Here is a 21,674-nt window from a genome sequence, read left to right on the forward strand (position 1 = left end):
TGTTCCAGTGTTTGGGTCTAGTTAAACTCCACTGTTTAATCCCACTGAATCATCTGAGACAAAAACATCTTCAAATCTGCCAGAGAGGCTTGTAATATATGTTAAACTGCAGCATATCTTTAAATCGTCCAGAAAGAGTCCCTAAAAACTCCTTCAATCAACTAAAATCCATCAAATGTGCAGAATTTAAATAAAATAGTCTGAAAGAAAACTGTTTGAATAGTTTGAAAGGTTCCTAAATCTCCTTAGAAGTTCAGCATGTCATCATCAGACAGAGGCGAGCTTCTGCGACTCGGTCACACCGGACTCCCGTCACAAAGACGTGGACACTGATAAACAGCAGGTGGAACTGTGACTTTAAATGAAACATCTTTGAAACCTACAGTTGCTGCTGAACGGCACTAACTGACTGAAATCTCCCCAAAAGTTTGGAACATTAATGTTGAATTCTCCATCCATTCATCTTTTTCCACCTATCCGGGCCGGGTCACGGGTGCGGCAGCTTAAGCAGCAACTCGCTCTTCTGGCAACCTCCTTCAGTTTGTCTATGGGAACTCCAAGGCGTTCCCAGGCCAGCCAAGAGATATAATCTCTCCAGCGTGTCCTCGGCCTGCCCCGGGGCCTCCTCCCGGTGGGACATGCCTGGAACACCTCACCCAGGAAGCGCCCAGGGGGCATCCTTGTCAGATGCCCGAACCACCTCAGCTGGCTCCTTTCGATGTGGAGCAGCAGCTGCTCTACTCTGAGCCCCTCCCGGATGGCCGAACTTCTCACCCTATCTCTAAGGGAGAGGCCAGCCACCCTTCGGAGGAAGCTCATTTGCTGTCGCTTGTATCCGCGATCTCGCTCTTTCGGTCACTACCCACAGCTCGTGGCCATAGGTGAGGGTAGGGACGTAGATCGACCGGTAAACTGAGAGCTTCGCTTTTACACTCAGCTCCCTCTTCACCACGACGGACCGGTGCAGCGTCCGCATTACTGCAGCTGCAGCCCCAATCCGTCTGTCGATCTCCGGCTCTCTCTCCGGAGATACTTGAACTCCTCCACTTGGGGCAGGAACTCATCCCCGACCCGGAGTGGGCACTCCACCCTTTTCCGGCTGAGGACCATGGCCTCAGATTTGGAGGCTCTGATCCTCATTCCCACTGCTTCACTCGGCTACAAACTGTTCCAGAGCGAGCTGGAGGCCATCACCCGATGAAGCCAACAGAACCACGTCATCTGCAAAAAGCAGAGATGAGATCCTGAGACCACCCAGTTGAATTCTCTGGATGTGCTAAAATATTCTCTGAATTGCTTGAAATATTCTTTAAACTGCCTCAAATTTAATCTTTGAAAATCCAAATCTGTCTGAATTTCCTGATCGACCTCTTTGATCAACTGAAACTTCCATGAATCATCTAAAGCACTTCCAATGTCCTTTAACCATCGTAACAATTTCCTTTATCTGTTTGAATCCACTGAAATTCCCATAGTTTTGTATCAAACATAGAAATGATCTTTGAATCAGCTTAAATTGACTCAGGAAATAATCATCTCTCTGAAATCACCTTCTGCCTGAAATGCCTGAAAAATTTGCGAAATGTCAGAATTTCCTATAAGCCTTCTTATGTCCTTAATCTTCAAGCATCTCCCAGAAACAACCTTGAATCTCCCTGACGTCACTCCGGGGAATCAGAGGCGACCTCGGACACGTCAGTCTGCAAGCAGAGAATGAATGTGGACACAGTGTCAGTGCGTCAGTCTGCAAAGGTCACAGCGCATCTGTGCGAGATCCAACCCAAGCTCTCTGCAGACACCAGAGGGTGAACCTCGCCTGTGGGAGAGGAGAGGTGTGTGTGTGTGTGTGTGTGTGTGTGTGTGTGTGTGTGTGTGTGTGTGTGAGATTAAGGTGTCATTAAAGCAATCCGCCCTGATGTGAAGGACGCAGGAGTGAGTCAGCATGCTCCAAATAAAAACCTGAAGATCAACGCAGACGCTGAATTCAATCATTAAAGTCTTCTCACTGTAATTACTGCAAATCCCATTTAAGCAGGAGGCTGTAATGGAGGGAGCTTCACACACACACACACACACACACGCACACACGCACACACACGCACACACACGCACGCACGCACGCACGCACGCACGCACGCACGCACGCACGCACGCACACACACAGACACACACGCGCACACGCACACACACACACACACCACCCATCGCTCGCTCTGGGAGTGGTGGGCGGGTCACTGCTGACACATCAGTGTTGTTTCAGCATCGGAATTCCTTCGCAGCCCATTTTCACTCACACAGTCAACATCTGGACAGGAGTGGGCGTGGCCGTGGTGTAACAGCTGTATCTGAGTAATGCAATAAACATGTTTACACACAAACTCAGGAGCTGCTGAAAGCTGTGGAGCTCGTTACACCTCCTCCTCTCCGCGTCCACTCCTCTGTGTTTTTGTCAGACTACATGTTAACCATCACTTCTTGAAAGCTTCCAGGACCCCATGAAGCAGGCTTGAAATCTCAAATCACCATGGAAACCCTGAAAGTTTCCTGAGTTTCACGACACATTCCTGCATCGACCCTCGTTAAATCATCACGACACAACCTCATTAACTGGAGCGTGTTTGAAACATTTGCAGCTGTATCACCTCAAAGCAGCTGACAATTCCTTAAATCAGCCCGAGCTGCTGAAACATCCTCCATCCTTGAATCAGAAGACGGAATACCTGGAAGTCTTTGAATGCACTGAAACATCCGAACACTTATAATTACTCTAGAAACTGTTACCCAAACTCCACAGGTCTATCATTAAATGCAAAAATATCCTTAAATACTTTTAAATCATCTAAAATCTTTTGAATCACCTGAAGCATTGATGTCACTCCCACAGTTCCTCTTAAATCCCTTTGAATTATCACCAAATTCCACTAAAGATTCTTTATTGTCCTTGAATCATCTGAGATCCTTTCAAATAATCGTTAATTACATTGAATTGTTCGAGACAATCACCTTAAATCTCCTGCTTTTATCACTTTAGATATCTGAAACCAGCCTGAACAGTTACTGTTGAATCCTCTTGAATCATCAGGAATAAATACCTTGAATTGAATTTAAATCTCCTGAAGTACCTTAAATCTCATTGAATCATCTGAAAACATTCCAGAGATTTATTCCTTCATCCCTAAAACTCACTGAAAGATTCAGTTCCTGATTTCTTTGGGTAACAAACTCAGTGACTCGTCCTTAAATCACTTTAATCACATATAATCGTTCCTAAATGATCCTGGAAGCTTCCGGTTCATAGAAAATCTCTGAGCCATCAAGGAATCCTGGATGCATTTAAATGAAGTAACACGTTCCTGCTGAATCTCAATAAACCGTCTGTGAGGAGAAAAATAATCCAATCATATGTGCTGGAATTAATGGTAGAAATATGAATGCAGGGTGTAACTCGGGCTTTTCCCTCGGTGTCATCGATGCTCTTCCCGAGCTGCTGAAGCAGAGAGCTGGTTAAAAATTCCAGTGTGCGTTTTCCTGTGTCCAAACTGTAAGCCTGGCCTCAAACTGTCAGAGCTCAGCTTTAACTCGACCGGAGTGACAAGCACAGCCATCGAAGGCAGACAGCCTCCGACGGCATGATTGGCAGAGTGGCATTTGCCTCTACGTGTGTTTGTGTGAAGTTCCTGTGTGGCAGTGTATGATTGTAGCAGCCTAAGCCAGCGTATCGCCTCAGCACGCTGACAGAGCGCTGTCTGGTTGGGATGCTGTGTGTGAACGAGGGTGTAGGAGTGTGTTTTCTAATGAGCCCCATTTAAATGAGTGTGTGTGCGTGTACTCGTACATCTATCTTTGTGAGGACCAACGTGAGGTGGTGAGGACATGGGCCAGACTGTCAGAGGCCTGTTTAATCAGAAGCAGGTTAAAGTTAGACCACGCTTAGAAAAACCGGGTTTTACAGCAGGAGACCATCTCAGCCTGCTAACCTGGTTTGTTCCTTTTAAGGTCCTTGTTTGGTGCAAGGTCCAAAAACTAAGACGGAAACATCTGTTAAAAGGCAAACTGCTGTCGCACTAAGCTGCTTGGTTACCATAATGAGCTGAAGAGCCTCGTAGGAGGATCATTGGAGGAGTTCTCGAGCTGCTGTGTGGTGTTCGGAGGCCTCATGGAGTCAGACGCTCTCCTCTGAACGGTTCACTCCCTGAACCTCCAGCGGCAGCGATGGAAGAGCCTCTGAGAGTAACGTCACCAGTCAGTGGCAACTGTGTTGTACTGGTTTGTGTATCTGAATGTGGACAACTTTCATATCACAAGCAGTCGCTCGTTTTCAGGCGCCTCCTTCACATCACGTCTCTGCAGAACAGATGTCGATCTCAGTTCAGGTGAAATGAAAGAAGATATTTAAAGATTCTTTAAATATATTTGAGTTATATTTTGCACAGCCCGCCGTTTCTCCACTGTGAGGACCTCCTCCAGCCTTACTCAGCATTACGGGGAACATACGAGGAGACAGGCGTGCAGCAAGGGTCCTCACAAAGACACAAGAGTCTGTGTGTGTGTGTGTGTGTGTGCAGCTCCCAGAATTCATTGCATTGCTGAGTAGAGTGACAGGCAAAGCCATTTAATGCCTCGGCGCCAGCACAGAGGAAATGACAGACTGGCATTTGGACGGCGGCGGGTGTGCGTGATGTTTCTGTGTGGGACGTGAGGAGGAAGACAGTCAGGCTGCACGTGTCCATCGATCAGATTTTAGTGTAAAATTAATGAATGTCAGCGACCGGCCGTCCACTCTGACCTCATTAAGCTCCGCCCTGTGAGGCCTGATAGGAAGACAGAAAGGCTCCGAGGACATGAAGCATCGTGTGAGGCGTCCTCAGCTCGCTGCTCTGAGGTGTGTTTGGGTTCATCCAGCCTGCTGCATGACTCGGCGAGGGGACGCTTCGTCCTCGTTTCCTCTTCTGTTTAACTGGATTCAATCCATCAAATCTTTATTTTGACCATAAAAACACACGAGCAGGACTTCCGGTGTGGCGGTAGAGCAGTATGGTCGCATAAGTACAGAGCTCCCGTAAGCCAAGTAGATAAACTCCGCTAAAACACGAATTGAAGCGTGAGACAGAACAACTTTGGAAGATGAGCGGAGGGACAACAAAAGCAAAGAATAAAAAAACTACGGACACCCAAGGTAAAGACATAAAACATCCGAACAACGAGGACAAGCTAGCACCTGAAGCTAATATGGCCGCGCTTCAAAACGGACTGGATTGTATTAGCAAACAAATTCAATCACTCCAAAATGAATTGAAATCAGACTTCATGACGTTCAAAGAAGAAATTACCGGCCAAATGAAACACGAACTGTCTAAATTCAAAGAAGATATCGACCAGAAGTTTAAGAGCATGACTACAGAACTTAAAGAACAAGAAGGGAAATTAGAAGCTGCGCTGACGCGCACGGAAGAAATGGAGACGTGGAGCCACGAGGCCAATCAAACCCTGACAGAACTAATGAGAGAACAAAAAGCGATGATGACCAAATTGGATGACTTGGAACTGCGATCCAGACGTAACAATCTGCGGATCTACGGAATACAAGAGGGAGCCGAATCTAAGGCAGAATCGCTGACCCAGTTTCTGGAAGCCTGGCTCAGAGAGGAGCTTAATATTAACATCAACCTCCAGATTCAACGCGCACACCGAGCATTAACCCCGAAACAGCAGCAGGTCTCCCCCCCGAGGTCAGTCGTTGTCAATTTCCAACAATTCACAACTAAAGAGATGATACTTAAAAAGGCATGGGAAAAGAAAATAGTCACTCTGGACGGAATATCAAAAAGATATTAAAGAAAGAAGGCATCCGCTTCCAGACTCCTCTCAGCAAGATGCGAATCCACTGGCCAAATGGAGTGAAAACTTATGGCAACGCGGAGGAGGCTGCTAACGACCTGCAAGCGAGAGGATACAACGTGGAAAAAGGGATAAACAGCCGGGAGAGAGAGAGCACAGAGGGAAGTCTGTCAACCGGGGCAGCGACATGGAAACCGGTCCGGCCCACGTATGCTGGTGTGGCTAGCAGGCGAGCTCGAGAGAGACTTCAAGAATTTCAGCATAACGATAACCATGCATGAGAGGCGTATAAGGAGACGTATGACAACAAGATGGATTCACGGTGTGTCTGGTAGGATAATATGGAAACACAAAGTTGGCTAGGGATGGACAGTACACAATAATGACTAGTATGAGTGTGACAATCTTTCGTGAGTCATATCTCATTACTGGAGGGGGGCCCTTTCAATATGAGAGACATACCCCCCAAAAACAAAGAGAGGAACAACAGGTGGGGAAGGTGGCTGGTACCTCTTTATTGAAGTCCTCTTATCTGTACATAGTTAAACTAAGTTGTAACTTGTTAATGAAAATGTTTTGTTTAAACAAGGGTTCAATGGAGTGCCTGTGGGGGTCTCAAAAGACAGCCGGTAGATCACAAAAGGATAATGCTCAATACACATGAAGAAATAAAGTGTATGTCCTTAAATGTTAATGGAATCTGTAACCCAGTTAAAAGAGCCAAGATTATGACTAAACTGAAAAAGGAGAAGACACAGATAACTTTCCTACAAGAAACTCATTTATCATAAATAGAACATGAAAAACTGAGGAAATTTGGGTTCAAAAACACCTTTTACAGCTCTCACACAAACTCTAGGAAAAGAGGGGTTGCAATTCTCATAACTAACTCCCTTAAGTTTCAATCTCACAAAGAAATAAAGGATAAGGAAGGTAGATATGTCATTGTCAAGGGTGTGATTAATCAAACAATGGTCACATTGATGAATGTGTATGCCCCCTGAAAGTAATAAGGAATTCTTTAAATTGATTTTTGATATTCTTGTGCTTGAAGCAGAAGGTATATGCATATGTGGAGGAGATTTTAATGTGATACTAGATAGTGACTTGGACACAACCAGCCTGAAGAAAAAAAAAATTCAATTCCAAAATTAGTAAGATATACATTGGAAGACACTAACTATTTTGATGTCTGGAGAGCTTTGCATCCGCTACAGAGGAATTATAGTCATTATTCAGCAACACATTGTGTATATTCAAGAACAGACTACTTCTTTATGCAAAAAGGGAATAGAGATATAATAACAGATTGTTGGATTGGAGTGGCAGATGTGTCGGACCATAGTGCTATCTACTTAAAAATCTATCTTAAAGGTAGACCAAGAAACACAATATGGAGACTAAATGTGGGGCTATTAAACAATAAATCTGTGGTAGAACAAATACAAAAAGATGTCAAAACATATGTAGAAGAAAATGACAACGGTGAAAAAGATCCAGTTTTTCTATGGGACTGTTTGAAGGCAGTTATACGTGGGAAACTAATCGCAATATCAAGTAACCTTAAAAGAGAAAGAATGAAGCAATATAATGAATATGTGGATGAATTGTCACAATTGGAGAATAAACACAAACGCAAGGTGGATGTCAAGATACAACAACAAATGAAAGATATTAAGAAGAAAATTAATAATTTACTCTTATATGACATGGAAGTAAAAGCAAGATATGTAAAACAGAGCTACTATGAATCAGGCCCTAAAGCTGCACGACTATTGGCAAGACGTTTAAAAAAACAACAGGCAGAAACAACAGTCAACAAATTGTATAATTCTAAGACAGAACAAATGACACATAACCTAGAAGAGATAGAAAGTATCTTTACCGATTATTATAAGGACCTGTATCTACAAAATGCACCTACTAATAATGGCCTAAATGATATTAAAACATTTTTAGACTCCTTAGATTTACCCTCTATTGGAACAATACAAAATGATCGCATGACGGCACCAATAACGATAGAGGAGATTCAGAAAGCGATTGGAAAATTACGAACAAACAAGGCACCAGGCAGTGATGGGTTTCCTGCCGAATGGTACAAGAAATGTGGAAAAGAATTGATACCCTTACTCCACCAGACTCTTAATTGGACTCACACTAAACATGTGATTCCCCCCTCTTGGAGGGAGGCAATTATCACGGTGCTGCCAAAACCACAAAAACAAAGAGAATACTGCCAAAATTACAGGCCTATATCAGTGTTAAATGTTGATTATAAAATCGACCCTACAATCCTATCAAATAGGCGTCAGTCGTTTATACCAGACCTGATAGATGAGGACCAAGCAGGTTTTGTCAAAAATAGACAGGCACAAGACAATATTAGAAGGACCCTACACATCATACACCAAATACATAAAGACAAGATACCGGCTGCGTTGATAAGTTTAGACGCAGAAAAAGCCTTCGATCGAGTCAGCTGGGACTTCCTGTACCTAACCATGGCAAAGTTCGGGTTCACTACGAAATCAATCCAATGTATTAAATCTCTCTATGACAAACCGACTGCAAGACTAAAAGTTAACGGCTCATTGACAAAGACGTTCCAACTAGAGAGAGGAACTAGACAGGGTTGCTGTTTAAGTCCAACCTTATTCGCCTTGTATATTGAGCCATTGGCACAAATGATTAGACAAGACGCCCTAATAACAGGAATAGAAATCAATAGACAAGAGCATGTAATTAGTCTATTTGCTGATGACGTGTTGATAGCCCTCAAAAACCCCACAAACTCTTTTATGCAGCTTACAGAAATGTTAGGAAAATTTGGTACGCTTTCTGGCTACAAAGTAAATATACTTAAAACTCAAGTTCTAATGTTTAATTGTACACCAACTCAAAATCTTAAGGAATGGGAAATAAAGTGGGAGGCAAAAACCCTTAAATATTTAGGTATAAATATAACCAAAAACTATGCCAAACTATATCAAAGTAACTATGGACATATAAATAACAGGATAAGGCAGGATATGGAAAGATGGAATACGTATCCGTTAGGATTTAGTGACAGGATAAATGTGATAAAGATGAATATCTTACCACGATTGCTATATTTATTCCTCTCTCTTCCGATAAGCATACCTCAAACCCAATTCTCAGAATGGGATAAGTATATATCTAGATTTGTCTGGGAAGGCAAGCGGCCAAGGGTACGATACACTACTTTACAGCTTACTAAGGAGAAAGGAGGAATGTCGCTTCCTAATTTAAAAGAATATTTTCGTGCTGCAGATACGCCAGATAACATATTGGTGTAGTGATGATTACAGGGCTCGCTGGAAGGATGTGGAGCTCTCCACACTCAATGTCCCAATTCAAACAAACATGGGTATGAAGAAGACCCCTGAATACGTAACTAAAGACCAAGATAGGAACCCGATAATATCCTTTACATTAAATGTATGGTATGATACAGTAAGGGAGTTCAGGATTGGCAAAGAGCTTGGTTTGCTAAAATGGATAGCCTTCGATGAAGAATTTAGACCAGGAAAATGGGATCTTGGTTTTAAAAATTGGAATGAAAAGGGAATCACAGCAATTTGTTTATTAATCAAAAAAGGAGAAATTAAAAGTTTTGAAGAATTAAAACGGGAATACAACTTAAAAAACAAGGATTTTTTCAGATACTTACAGGTGAGAGATTACTTTAATAAAAACATAAAAATAGAGGAAGACAAAATCCATCCTATTATAAAAATAATTATACTGGCATATAAAAGTGTTATTCCAAAAACAGTGTCTACAAATGTTTGATGGAATCAAGACAGGACTCAGCTGTATATGTTAAAGTAAAATGGGAAAGAGAGCTGAGTGAAGAAATCACTGAGGGGGTGTGGTATGAAACATGGAAAGAACATAAGAATACAGCTCACTCATTGAGGTGGAGAGAATTCATCTGGAAAAATCAAATTCGCTATTTTATTACACCTCAGATTAAAAATAAACAAACCAATACACAACAACAATGTTGGAGGCTGTGTGGATGGGATGAACCAGACCATACACACATTTTCTGGAAATGCAGAAAAATTCACACTTTCTGGGTTAAAATTCGCTCAGCTCTCTGTGATATATTAGGTTATATTATTCCCAGAACCTGCCTTGTTTTGTATCTAGGGTACTTGGAAGGTACTGTAGATGTAAAGGATCGATACCTGGCTAAGATTCTCCTTTTGGCAGCAAAGAAGGCCATCACCAAAAACTGGCTTAAGACAGAAACACCAGGAAAGCAGCAGTGGGTAGCAATTGTGGAGGACATTATGGAGATGGAGAACCTTACATATAAACTGAAATTAAAGGAAGAACGCTTTTTGAAGGACTGGGGAAAATGGTTGACGTACAACGGAAGGGGAAAAAAAGACTGAACTGAATGAAGATGAGCATACAAGAAGAAAAAAAAAGTGAAATGAACGATGGAAATGTTTGACACCACAGGCATGTTTCCTTTTTTTTTCTTTTGTTTTACTTTATCTTATTTTTCTAATTATTATTCTATATGTATCTATATTTTTATACATATATATTTGTTTGTTTCTTTTTCTTTCTAATTTCACTGTCTTGAGTTTGTGACTCTCTTTGTATTCTGTTATTCTGAAGAAACTGTATGCGTAATGGACAGGTGAGTTCTTCAAATAAATAAAATAAAAAGTTAAAAAAAAAAAAACACACGAGCAGGAATCCAAAGAGAGAAATACTCAGTTTGGATGGGAGGAAGTGGGAGGGGCTAAGTGGTCATGACTTCCTGTATTTGGATTTACTTATAGTAAATCAACAAGTTGATTAACAGACAGTTTTTATGTTTTTAATCAACATATTTTTAATGTTAAATATAATTATTATTTCTGATCTCTCTGCTCTGCAGATGTGAAATAAAAACACACTCGAACAACAACGTGACCAAAAACTTTTAATGTTTTTATCTAAACACAGACGGCGGCCCACACCTGAACCCCTGTGAGGTCTACGTCAAACACCAGCCCTGTGAGGTCCAGCTCACTTAAACCAGACCAGGCCCACCTCCACGCTGCTGACGCCTTCCCGAAGTTGCTGAAACTTTTGCAGGTGCAGAGTTTCCCCTGCATCCGTCTGCTGCTGATTTATTTCTGTATCTGCACATCATGTTCTTGCACATTTAAAAATAAGAAGCCAAAAGCTGAATTTGCCGGCTCCTCTCAGAATATCATTGTCACAATAATGATGGAAACACAAATCACTGAAAGTGACTCATTCTCATGTGCTGCAGAGGCCGTCACGTCTCAACGCGGCGAGGTCTTTCTGTGTCCGCCCGGCGAGCACCGCGACGTTAATAACGACGGAACAAACCGGAAAACATCCGAAGGATGTGCAGACGGCGCTCGGTTCAGTCTGATGGATTTATTATCCGAGGCAGGGATGATAAAGACGCTCTGATGTGCTCTGTAGTCCGAGCAGCTGCCGAGGTCCAAACGGCCGAGGAGGTGTGTGGGAAATTAAAAGTGACACGAGTGAATGTTTCAGCCTCGAGAGGAGCCGCAAAGCTACTGCTGTGTGTGTGTGTGTGTGTGTGTGTGTGTGCGCAGCATCAAAGACAGTGACGTCTTTATTGAAGTCAACGTGTTTCCCCTCACAGTGAAATCTCACAGCTACGGGGATGTGACGAAGCTGCTTAACAGCTCTGAGGTATAGAAATACATTTATGTGTCTGTGTGTGTGTGCGTGCGTGCGTGTGTGTGTGTGTGCGTGCGTGTGTGTGTGTGTGTGCGTGCGTGTGTGTGTGTGTGAGAGAGAGTGTGTGTGTGTGTGTGTGTGTGTGTGCGTGCGTGCGTGTGTGTGTGTGTGTGTGCGTGCGTGCGTGCGTGCGTGCGTGCGTGCGTGTGTGTGTGTGTGTGTGTCAGAATCGGCCCTGCACGCCCAGCTCGCTCTCGGCAGCTTGTTCGATTTGCTGGTGGACACGTTGGACCTCCTGCTGGGTCAGAGTTCGCTCCATGTGGCGGTAGATGATGCGGTAACAATGACTCCGCCTCCCGGTCCTGAAAGAGGCGCACACACACACACACACACACACACACACACACACACACACACACACAGTGAGGTTTCAGGTAACAGAGTGTATGTGAGTATGTTCAACACCGTGCTCGACAGCGAGTTTCCGACTCTTTCGTCATGTTTCCTGTGAGCTGTGTGGATTTCTGGGATGTTTTCCCACCTTTCCCACTTTCCTGCTTTAACAGTGGATTTCCGGGTCGCTCCAATCAAACGGATCAATCTGAGCAATCGCTGTTATTATTAACTGTGCTGCAGTTATCTGTGCACGAGCGAGCAGACCGACGGTGTTTCTGTGCCGTTAATCTGCACGGCTAAACACAGACTGTATCCAAAGGATGGAGGCTTCGACTGAAAGTGCGGAGCCTCTAATCGAGCTTCATGGCAGACGGCGGCGGCTCGTTAGTCACCCCCAAATCACCCGTTTTACTGTTTGACTGTAATGAAGCCATAAAACTGAGCATCATGTTTTATTCAGACCTGACAGTAAAACCGACACCATGAAGCCAGCAGTCCAAACTTGTTGGATCTTATTGGATGTCAATCGATGCCGAGGAGCAACAGTCTGACTGTGTTTGTAGGGAGAATTTGATTGGTTAAGAAAACAGGAAGAAAAACATGCAGGAAACAGGAAGTTACATCAGAAGACAAACCAGCAGTGCTGTGTTCTCATGCCAGCTTCATCCATCTTTACAATCACCTCCTCCTCTGCTGCTCCGCCTCCCACTACTCTGATTACATTAAAATGTTGGTCATCTTTATGACATCATCATTTTATCATCCGCAGCGAAACAGCGCTGTGATTCACCGTGAACCCCAGAGACCCACGGCAGGTGTGAACAAGGCCACAGACAGCTGTGAGTCACATGACATTAAATCACTAAACCCAACACTCTCTCTCTCCATTCAAGCTCTGTGTCGCTCGCCCGCTCTCGCTCTGCGGCTCGTGAATAATTGATCATCGATACGTTTGGAGGAAATGTCAGAGAGAAGAGACACAATTACACATTATATTTGTGTACACACACACACACACACACACACACACACACACACACACACACACACACACTGAATGGTATTTCATGTGATAGACTGTGTCGCTGCTGAATAATTGATGTCTCCATTATCCAGTCACAGAGTGGAGAGAGAGGGAGGGCGATCGATACAGTGACACCTGGACACACACACACACACACACACACACAGCAGTGTGATAGATATGCGTGTAGTTTGCTGTCACACGTGTGGAAACAGACACAAAAACACAGATTTATGACAGAATATAGAAAACGTGAGTCCTGCAGAGACGGTTTACAGTCAGGGCTGAAGGTTCACACGGACTCGTGAGGCTCAGGCGCTGCTGTCCTTAAAACAAACACCAGTGGGAGTTGCAATGCAACTTAACAAAGATGTACTCTGTTTGGGACTAAACGTGTCAGCGTCAGGATTTCATGTGCTGCAAATGTTACATGAAGACACGGCAAGAGACAGCAGCAGCTCCGTGGAGAGCAGAGTTTAGATATCTGCGAGAACTCCTGCTACGCTAGACCCACTCAGCACCTGGACCCACTCAGCACCTGGACCCACTCAGCACCTGGACCCACTCAGCACCCCTGCCACAGAGCAGGGAAACACCTCAGAGGCAAAACACTGACGTGCAGCTCTTTGCAGATGATGGAGTTCTGTTCATTTAGTCACACAAGGGGACGTCATTGGACCCATTCTAATCATTTTCAGCACCATGGACCTCACTACAGTAGCTTTGCATGACTCACAGCTCAAAATAATCCTTCTTTACTTTCCACCGGGCCTTTGTTCAGTCACTTAGCTCATCCTCCTTTTAAACCCCCTTTACACCAACTGGCTGCCATAAACTGAACGTTTGAATCCAAGTGGGTGGGGCTTCTGCATTTGATATTGCGATTTAAAGGTCTCTGCTCTCTATGACATCATACAGATCCAAGAGTGGAGAAAACTGCATGAAACAGAGTGTTTATCAGATCAGTCTGCAGCCAGACTGCATGTGGTTCACTTGACCTCGTAATTTTAAACTTTGGTCACGTTTGCTGTGAGCACCTATAGATCCAGTTTGAAGGAACAAACGGCGACTCTTCCAAAACTCTTCACTGGGAGCAGCTGTCAGTCACAGCTATGAATTATAATCACACTGAGCTGCCCACAAAGTACTTCAGCCAGTGAAAATCTGAATCCTGCTCTAAAAACAAGCCTTTAAAATCACAGCCCCGAAACATACACATGGTGTGAAGATGTAGAGTTACCTGTTGGACTCGCAGGACTGTGGCTGAACCAATCAGTGTGAGCGAGAAGAAAAAGAGAAGCTATCCTGGAGCCCACAGGACGCCCTGCGTGAAGTCCTCCTCCGTCACATTTACAGACACACACACACACACACATGTGTGATGTGGAGGATGGAAAAAGAAAATCTGAGCTGATCTGTTGTGTTTTAATTGGAGCATCGAGCTATTCATAGCATTTTAATTGCTGGAGGTGAAGCTCCTCCCACTCTGTGTTTGCCTTTCTTTCACATGAACGCACTCGTTCACACCACCACGCTTTCACCACGTTACCTTTTGAAACGCTCGTCCTCTCTCTATGCTAGTGAGTTTTCTTACTGTCAGATTTAATCATGTAGGCGTGTTCACGAACACATGTTACGCAGCTACACGCCTCACACGGCTGGATGCGCTCTTTGTTAACGTGTCCTCTGTAACTTTAAACAAACAGACTCTGGTTTGTGTCGACAGACTTAAACCCTCCTCGTGTTTGGAGAAGTACGCTCTAAATAAATAAGGTCAGAGAAATCTAAGCGATAACGAGGAGTGGAGACAGCGAGGCAGGCTCGTTAAAGGGGACCTACCATATTTCCTGTCGCATGCACATGCAGTTGCAATGCTGGATGCACACATTACACAAATAATGAGGTCAGTTTATGTGAAAGCAATCGCACTGAGCCAAAAGCTCTGCGCGCTGCTCGAAACACTCTCTCTACTCACAGAGAGACGACATCCCTGCTGTCTGAAGCTATCGCAGTGGCCCCGCCCACCTGCTGTGTAAACCTTTCATTTACGAGGGGCAGCCAATCAGAAAACAAGCTCTATCAAGGGGACTGTGGCCTTAAAAGGAGGAAGGGAGCTTCAGATCCAGAGGGAGAAATACTGATCATGTTCTCACTGAGTGTGGGAACAGAGAGCCAGGAAAGTGAAGGTCGCTGATTCAGCGAAATCAGGGCGGGGCAAACGCTCACAGAGGAGGAAGCAAAACAGAAGACAAGAAAACGGACTTTCAAATTAAAACAGGAAACAAACAAAACACCAGAGGCAGGAAATCAGACAGACGCTAGCAGCTACAGTCGCCTGGGCAGGTTAGTGGCCACGCCCCCTAAACTTAAGGCTTAGTAAACTTTAAATTAATGAGATATTAAATACTTTACGACCGTACAAATGTTATGATGGGGAGAAATTATCCACAGAGACCAAAACAGTTTTTGTATCAGGCTGTAAACAGTTTATTTCTGCTGTAAAGTTTTAACACGGGAGTCTGTGGACTCACTGCTGGAGCCCCTAGTGGACATTAGAGGAACTGCAGCTTCTTCTATCCTGGCTTTGAGGAGTCATTTTTCAAACTTGGAGGTTTTTGGTTTTCCTTCATGTCCCGTTAGAAACTTTCATTCAAGAAATGATTTGTAAGTCTCTACTTGTACTTTAAATGTTTTTAAATCCTCAAACTTTCTAATTATTTTCCAGGTTCACGTGATAATAAAGCAGATTTTCAGTAATGACCCCTGAAATCTGGTCGTAGTCTCAGGCTTGTTTACTTTCTCTTTGAACAGAAATGAGTGATTTCATTCAAAAGTCTGTAAAAGTGAAGTCATTGAATTGCAGCATTTGACAGTGGAGACCTTTAGCTTTCTTTAAAAAGAGGACGCTTCGTAGAAAAACACGTTTATATTCCACAAATGGAGGTGCGAGCACCGAAGAATGAAATCCAACAGTAACAAGCATCATCGGTGTGCCGTCTTGAACCTGCGTTGGAATTGTTTATTCATGCCAGCAGTAATGAGAAGAAGGAAACTGGGAAGCCTGGGCGAGGTCAGAGGAGGACAGTAAACATGGCCGACGGCGTCACAGCCCAAACATTAAAAAAAAGACAAAAACATGATCGATTTGATGTCAGGCTTCAGCAGATGGTGGGATGGAGGGAAAGAGAGATGGAGGAGAGGGACTGAACTTCAAAGAGGAGTGTAATGTTTCACTGGGGGGAGGGCGAGAGACACCGGAAGTGAGTGAGAAACAGAGAGAGAGAGTGGATGATGATGGACACGCTTGAAAGTGGAGAGCTGGGTTTCATTCAGATGGAGAGAAAAACGAAGGGAAGCAGTGGGGAGGGCGAGCGAGATGGAGATAAACAGAGAGAGAGGGATCAATAGATGGAGGGGGGTGGAGATGAGAGGAAACCGAAGCCGCTGCCAACGCCCTTGAAAGCACCGTGCTGCCTTCACAGAGACACGGGAAAACCAGGAGATCTGACACTGTAAAAACCTCCAAGGAGGGAGGAGGGGTGATGAAGAGAGGAATTAAGGAAAGAAGGGAGAAAGGAGGGACGGCTCTCCCCTTCCTCCCACACTCCCCCCTCTCTTTAATCCTGCTCATCCCTCGGTTTGATGCAGATCTGCGTTTGTATCTTCAACACTTTTTTGTTTCTACCGTGAAGAGAAACAAACCCTCCGAGGTTTATCCGCCCTCCTCAAACAGATCCCACTTTGTTCGTCTCTTCTTTAAATAAAGTGAATGTGTGTAAATACAAGCAAACCTGAGAACAGATGCCCTGCAGGAAGACGGCTGCAGCGTTTATGTAACATCATTGTGTCTGATGGATATTCGAGCCTCAGACCGTCTGCTAATTACACAGATTCTTGAGCGCTGCGAGAGCGATCGCTAAAACCTCTCGCGCTGACACTTAATTTGTTGTCGCGTTCAAATGTGGGGCTTAATGTGCCACCCTTTGCAACGCCGGCTCTGAGAAGTCATCTTCATACATCACCAACTCCTCCCGCTGATGCTATCGTCGCCCGCTGGATCATGTTCACAGGCAATGTGGACGAATCAGAGCGGGAGGAGGCCGGGGTGGGTGGAGGTCAGGTGACCAAAAACAGAAGAGCTCAAAGTGTGTTTACTTCCTGTTTCGGGTCCCTGTGTGTTCAGCCATCTAACAGAGAGTATCTTGTTTTGGGACATAAATACTGTACCAGTGAAAGTGGCTGTGATGGTATTGAACTGCCCCATACTTCGAGGGCGGCTTGTTTGAATTGCTCAGATCTTCCTGATCTGAACCTCGTAACACCCACCACCTCCTGCACGTGCTCAGTGAAGGTTCTGCTGCTGTATGAAGCAGCACGGTCACGATTTTACAAGTTACATCTTCTGGAGCAAAAAGACTGAACCAGGCTGGTTTGGTTCCTCCTCAGACATCAGGCACAACTACAAGTCTGACACCAACTGAGGGCGTAGGCATGGAGTCTCAGGTGGGGGTTTAAATGTGTCAGAGGTTTAGGCTCATCAAGGTTCCACCACTGCACCTATGAGCACATTACGTAGACTGAAGGCAAAAGGTGTTGAATCATAAATCACAAAAAAGTCCAGTTACCTTCATTTCCAGAGCTGCACGACTGACAACCTACACACAGGTGGCTAATTCACTTTAGCACTACGCTACGTTAGGCTACGACAGGGTCGTAGCTCCAGGCCTCGAGGGCTGGAGTTCCCCACCCTTGGGCTACGATGGCTACCTCGATGCCCACCATCCACCCCAACCTCCTCCTGGGGACTCTGATGTAGAGCCGACGTGACTTCATGTAGAAGATGCCAAACAGCCACCACGATGCCTCCTGGCATGCAGCTGTTTTATTTTAAGCCGTACATGACATTCAGACGTAGAAAACAGGATGCAGATCATGAGGAAAAAAATCTAAACAGGTAGGTCAGATAAAACTCACACCTGTCCAGTTGCCATGGAGAAGGAGATCAGGTGGAATAACCTTCATTCCTGCTGTAAAGTTGGACTTTTTGACTCAGTTTTGGCACAGGCCTCTGGTGGACATAATGGGTACTGCAGTTTTTGGCGATTTTCAGCCTGATTGGACGAGCATCATCCATTAAAAAGTTCCTCTGAACACGAGTCAGTGATTTTATTTCCACCCTACACAACATGAGACGGGCTGTTACCGAGGAAAGGAATTAGGTCTGAATATCGACCTGCTCTTTAAACCTAACAGATTCACCATGATGGGATAAACTCCTTATTTCCTTTTAAAGGTGACCTCGTGATACGTTACTGAAAGAAAGCAAAGACACCCTCTGCTCTCTCACTGTTAAAAATGGCTTTCAAGTATCTTCAGAGTTTCTAGTAAACATGTAGGTCATAGGTGTCAAACTCTGGCCCGCGGGCCAAATTTGGCCCGCAGCCTAATTACATTTGGCCCGCGAAGCCATACCAAATTACTATCAGAGCTGGCCTACTGGTATTATACAGCTAATATATATATTGTTTAGTATTAAGCTTTGCTTGTTCCATATTCAGTTTTTCAGCAAAACGTGTTTGAGTCCATAAGAAAAGATTCATTCTTATATCTGGAGGAAGATTTTTTTTTTCAATAAATATTAACGTTAGCCCGTGACTTTGTTCCAGTTTTGAATTTTGGCCCACTGTGTATTTGAGTTTGACACCCCTGATGTAGGTGATTAGTCTGGAGCTGAAATGAGGCATTTATAACGAATAAATACTGATTCTCGGGGCTTCTGTGACAGTTTGGGGAAGATCAGCACCTGAAACCAAAGCTGAAGGAAATCAGAGACTTTGAAAGAGAAATCTGCGATTTTCGAGAAAGAAGGAGAAGCAGCGAGGCCAGAGAGAAGCGAACAGAGTTTAATGAAACAGTGTGGGGAGCGTCGGGCTGCTGTTTGCTCTGGATTCGCCTCGTTTGTCTGATTAAGCCAAACAAAATTAAACCTGGATTTTAAACGCTCATTGAGAGCAGCCCTCACAGGCCTTCATCACACCTGTGAACACCTCTGCTTTCTTTCAGTCGTTTCCTGGTTTGAGCGAGTGGATTAAACGCTCGTCCTCCTGATTCTTCCTTCAAAGACCTCCCATCCCGCTCTCCTCCTCCACCCGTCCATCCCCTCCGCTGGGCCAGCACAGAGCCGAAATCAATTAGTATTCTATTAAGTGGCTGTGATGTGTGCGAGTGTGAACCGGAGGCTCTCCGCTCTCGTTAATCTCACCATTTAGATCCTTCCTAATTGGGACGGACAGTCAGACGGAGGACGGGAGGAAAACCGGAGGGCAGGAAGGAAGGGGAGCTTTGAACCGCCGTCGTAAACACAAACACGCCGAGAATGAAACGTAACGCCGCTAACGACACAATAATTATGAGAAAGTCTAAATAAATGTTGATATGAATAGTAATCGGCTCAGCTGCCATCTGCATGCGCTGCAGAAAATACTCACAACAGTCTTCAGTGTCAAGCTGCCAAGTAGTTCACATCTCAGACGTCATAAAAGACAAAGCTGCATATTTAAAGGGACATTACTCCGGATGTGCAGATTTAATGAAAAGCCTTCGTGGTTTATGGCCTTTGGCCCAGCGTGAGGACAATCAGCGTGCTGTCAACACAACAAACAGGGGAGTGCACAAAGTCAGTCAAGCCCCTTCAAGAATTATCACAAGTTCAGCCAAAACTTATTTATTAGTAAAACAAAGGTCACACTGTCAGATTTACCAGCACTTTTATCGGGAGTGGTTCAACAAAAGCAGACTGCAAACCTCCGTCAACCTTTGTCACGGATCCAGAAGGATGTCTGGATATGGGCTGGTTCGTGCCAGTTTCCACGTTTCCCAGTTTGAACATAAGACAAAGAAAGTAAAGAGTCTTTCCACAAACTCCTGGATCCAGATCCATGTCCAAGCCCAGCCTTTCCATCCAAACCAGTCACATACACATCCAACAGACACTAAATATCTTGTGTTGTCATCACTGCATGCTGTATTAGAGCCGGGTGGATGTTTCAAACACTGTCAACACGGTCCTCCTTATTAGTGCCTGAGTGGTTTCCTTCAATGATCAGTTGACTGAAACCAGAGGACAGAACGAGGACTTCTTTATGTTTATGATCCAGGAGACTTCATCCATCCTACTAACAAACAGACTCGGGTATTTAACCACTAGCAGTGAGGAGTAATTTGCAGTACTGACCAAGCAGCAACCTTTAATGAAGCCCCAAACATTGCAGTTCCTCGAACGTCCATTTGAGGCTCCTGATTAGAGTTGCTGCAGATCAGTAAAGTGACACCGAGTCGAGCACGAGTGAATCTGTGTTCGTTTCTTGATTCAGTTGAAAAATAAACTTCAGCTTTTAAACCAGCTCTGAAAAATGTTCATGTTCAACAAAGGAAAAACAGACGTGAGCCAGAAAACATCTTCCAGCTGTACGAGGACTGCCTGCCCTCAAACCCCAACTGTGACCTCTGACCTCCGTCCTGGAGGACTGGCAGAGATGGTGCGAGCATGGCGTCGAGTTGCCGCCACCTCCCTTCGTCAGCACCAGATTGCGGACAGAATCCTGGTGGATTTTCCGGACTAGAGCCAGAGCTCCTGCACAGCCGGCTAACTGCTACAGAGCGGCTCTGACTAATTTATGCATATGTATTAATAGATCAGAGGCAGCTCTCTCCAGGCCGTCGTGCCTCTTCTCCTCAGAAAAAAAGGCCAAATAAACAACTGAAGCAGAGCTGAGCTTCCACTCTGCACACTCAAAGGCTGGCTTCAGAAGCAGGCAGTCGTTTTGCATTTCCGCCTGCTGGATTTGTTTGATTTTGTTTGGATTTATTTCTTTCCACACGACCAGCACACATCTCCAAATACCGTCGCTGCTCCCTTGATAGTAAGAGAGCGTCATCACCAAACACGGTCAAGAAATGAAGCACATTAAAGGAGAAACTGAACCAAAACCTGCATCAAACAAAGACGCCACGGTGCCACATCCAGATGTTTCCTCCTGCCCGGTGATCCACCAACAGTCACGTAATGCCTCGAATCAAAGATCAAAGGCTTTTTAGGATCGTGATTTTAAATATTAAAATCTGATATTATAAAAATTATTGTGCTAGAAAAATTACGAGTGAAAGATGAAAGTAGTTTCTAGTTAACCCTAGGTCTAAGACGTTATTAGCAGCCAGTAAGCTACAAACATGTGAAGTGTAGATCTGAATATCACTAAACAAAGGTGTCTGTGAAGGTTCTCAGTCATCCAGGTCATCGTAGTCTAAGGAGCTTGGAAAGAAAAGCGTCTGGACTTCTTTAAGTTGCTTGAAGACGTTTCACCTCTCATCCAAGAAGCTTCTTCAGTTCTAAGGTCAAATGGTGGAGAGTCCCAGATATAAACCTAGTGGGAGTGACCCCCCACAGAGGGACAAAAGGACCCCCTGATGATCCTCTAATCACATGAGCCAAGGTGTGAAAGCGGGCGTGGGTCCCAATCAGCCAGAGTTTCGGGTGAGCTCATTGTGAAACCTGGCCCCACCTTATCATGCGAATTCCTGAGGTCAGATGTCCCAGGATGTGAGTGGGCGTTAAGGCGTCTGGGAAGGGATCTCAAAACTGGATTATAGATGGCAGAGAGTTGGTGTCGTAAACCCCGCCTCTGTTCAAAGATGGTCGCTCACAGTG

The 21,674-nt window shown here is 44.6% G+C and overlaps 1 protein-coding gene across 3 annotated transcripts in view; it reads right to left on the reverse strand.

Annotated features, from left to right (window-relative positions):
• Window positions 1-9,294: 9,294 nt before the first annotated feature.
• fars2 (phenylalanyl-tRNA synthetase 2, mitochondrial) overlaps window positions 9,295-21,674 on the reverse strand; it is a 139,812-nt gene continuing 127,432 nt past the window's right edge. For all 3 annotated transcript variants that reach the window (XM_024803668.2, XM_076888655.1, XM_076888654.1), the window contains exon 10: window positions 9,295-11,909. In XM_024803668.2, coding sequence (XP_024659436.1) covers window positions 11,771-11,909 — 139 coding nt within the window. In that variant the 3' untranslated portion in view covers window positions 9,295-11,770. The remainder of the gene's footprint in view (window positions 11,910-21,674) is intronic.

This window comes from Maylandia zebra, linkage group LG9 (genome assembly GCF_041146795.1).
Source record: "Maylandia zebra isolate NMK-2024a linkage group LG9, Mzebra_GT3a, whole genome shotgun sequence".
Classification (NCBI taxonomy): domain Eukaryota; kingdom Metazoa; phylum Chordata; class Actinopteri; order Cichliformes; family Cichlidae; genus Maylandia; species Maylandia zebra.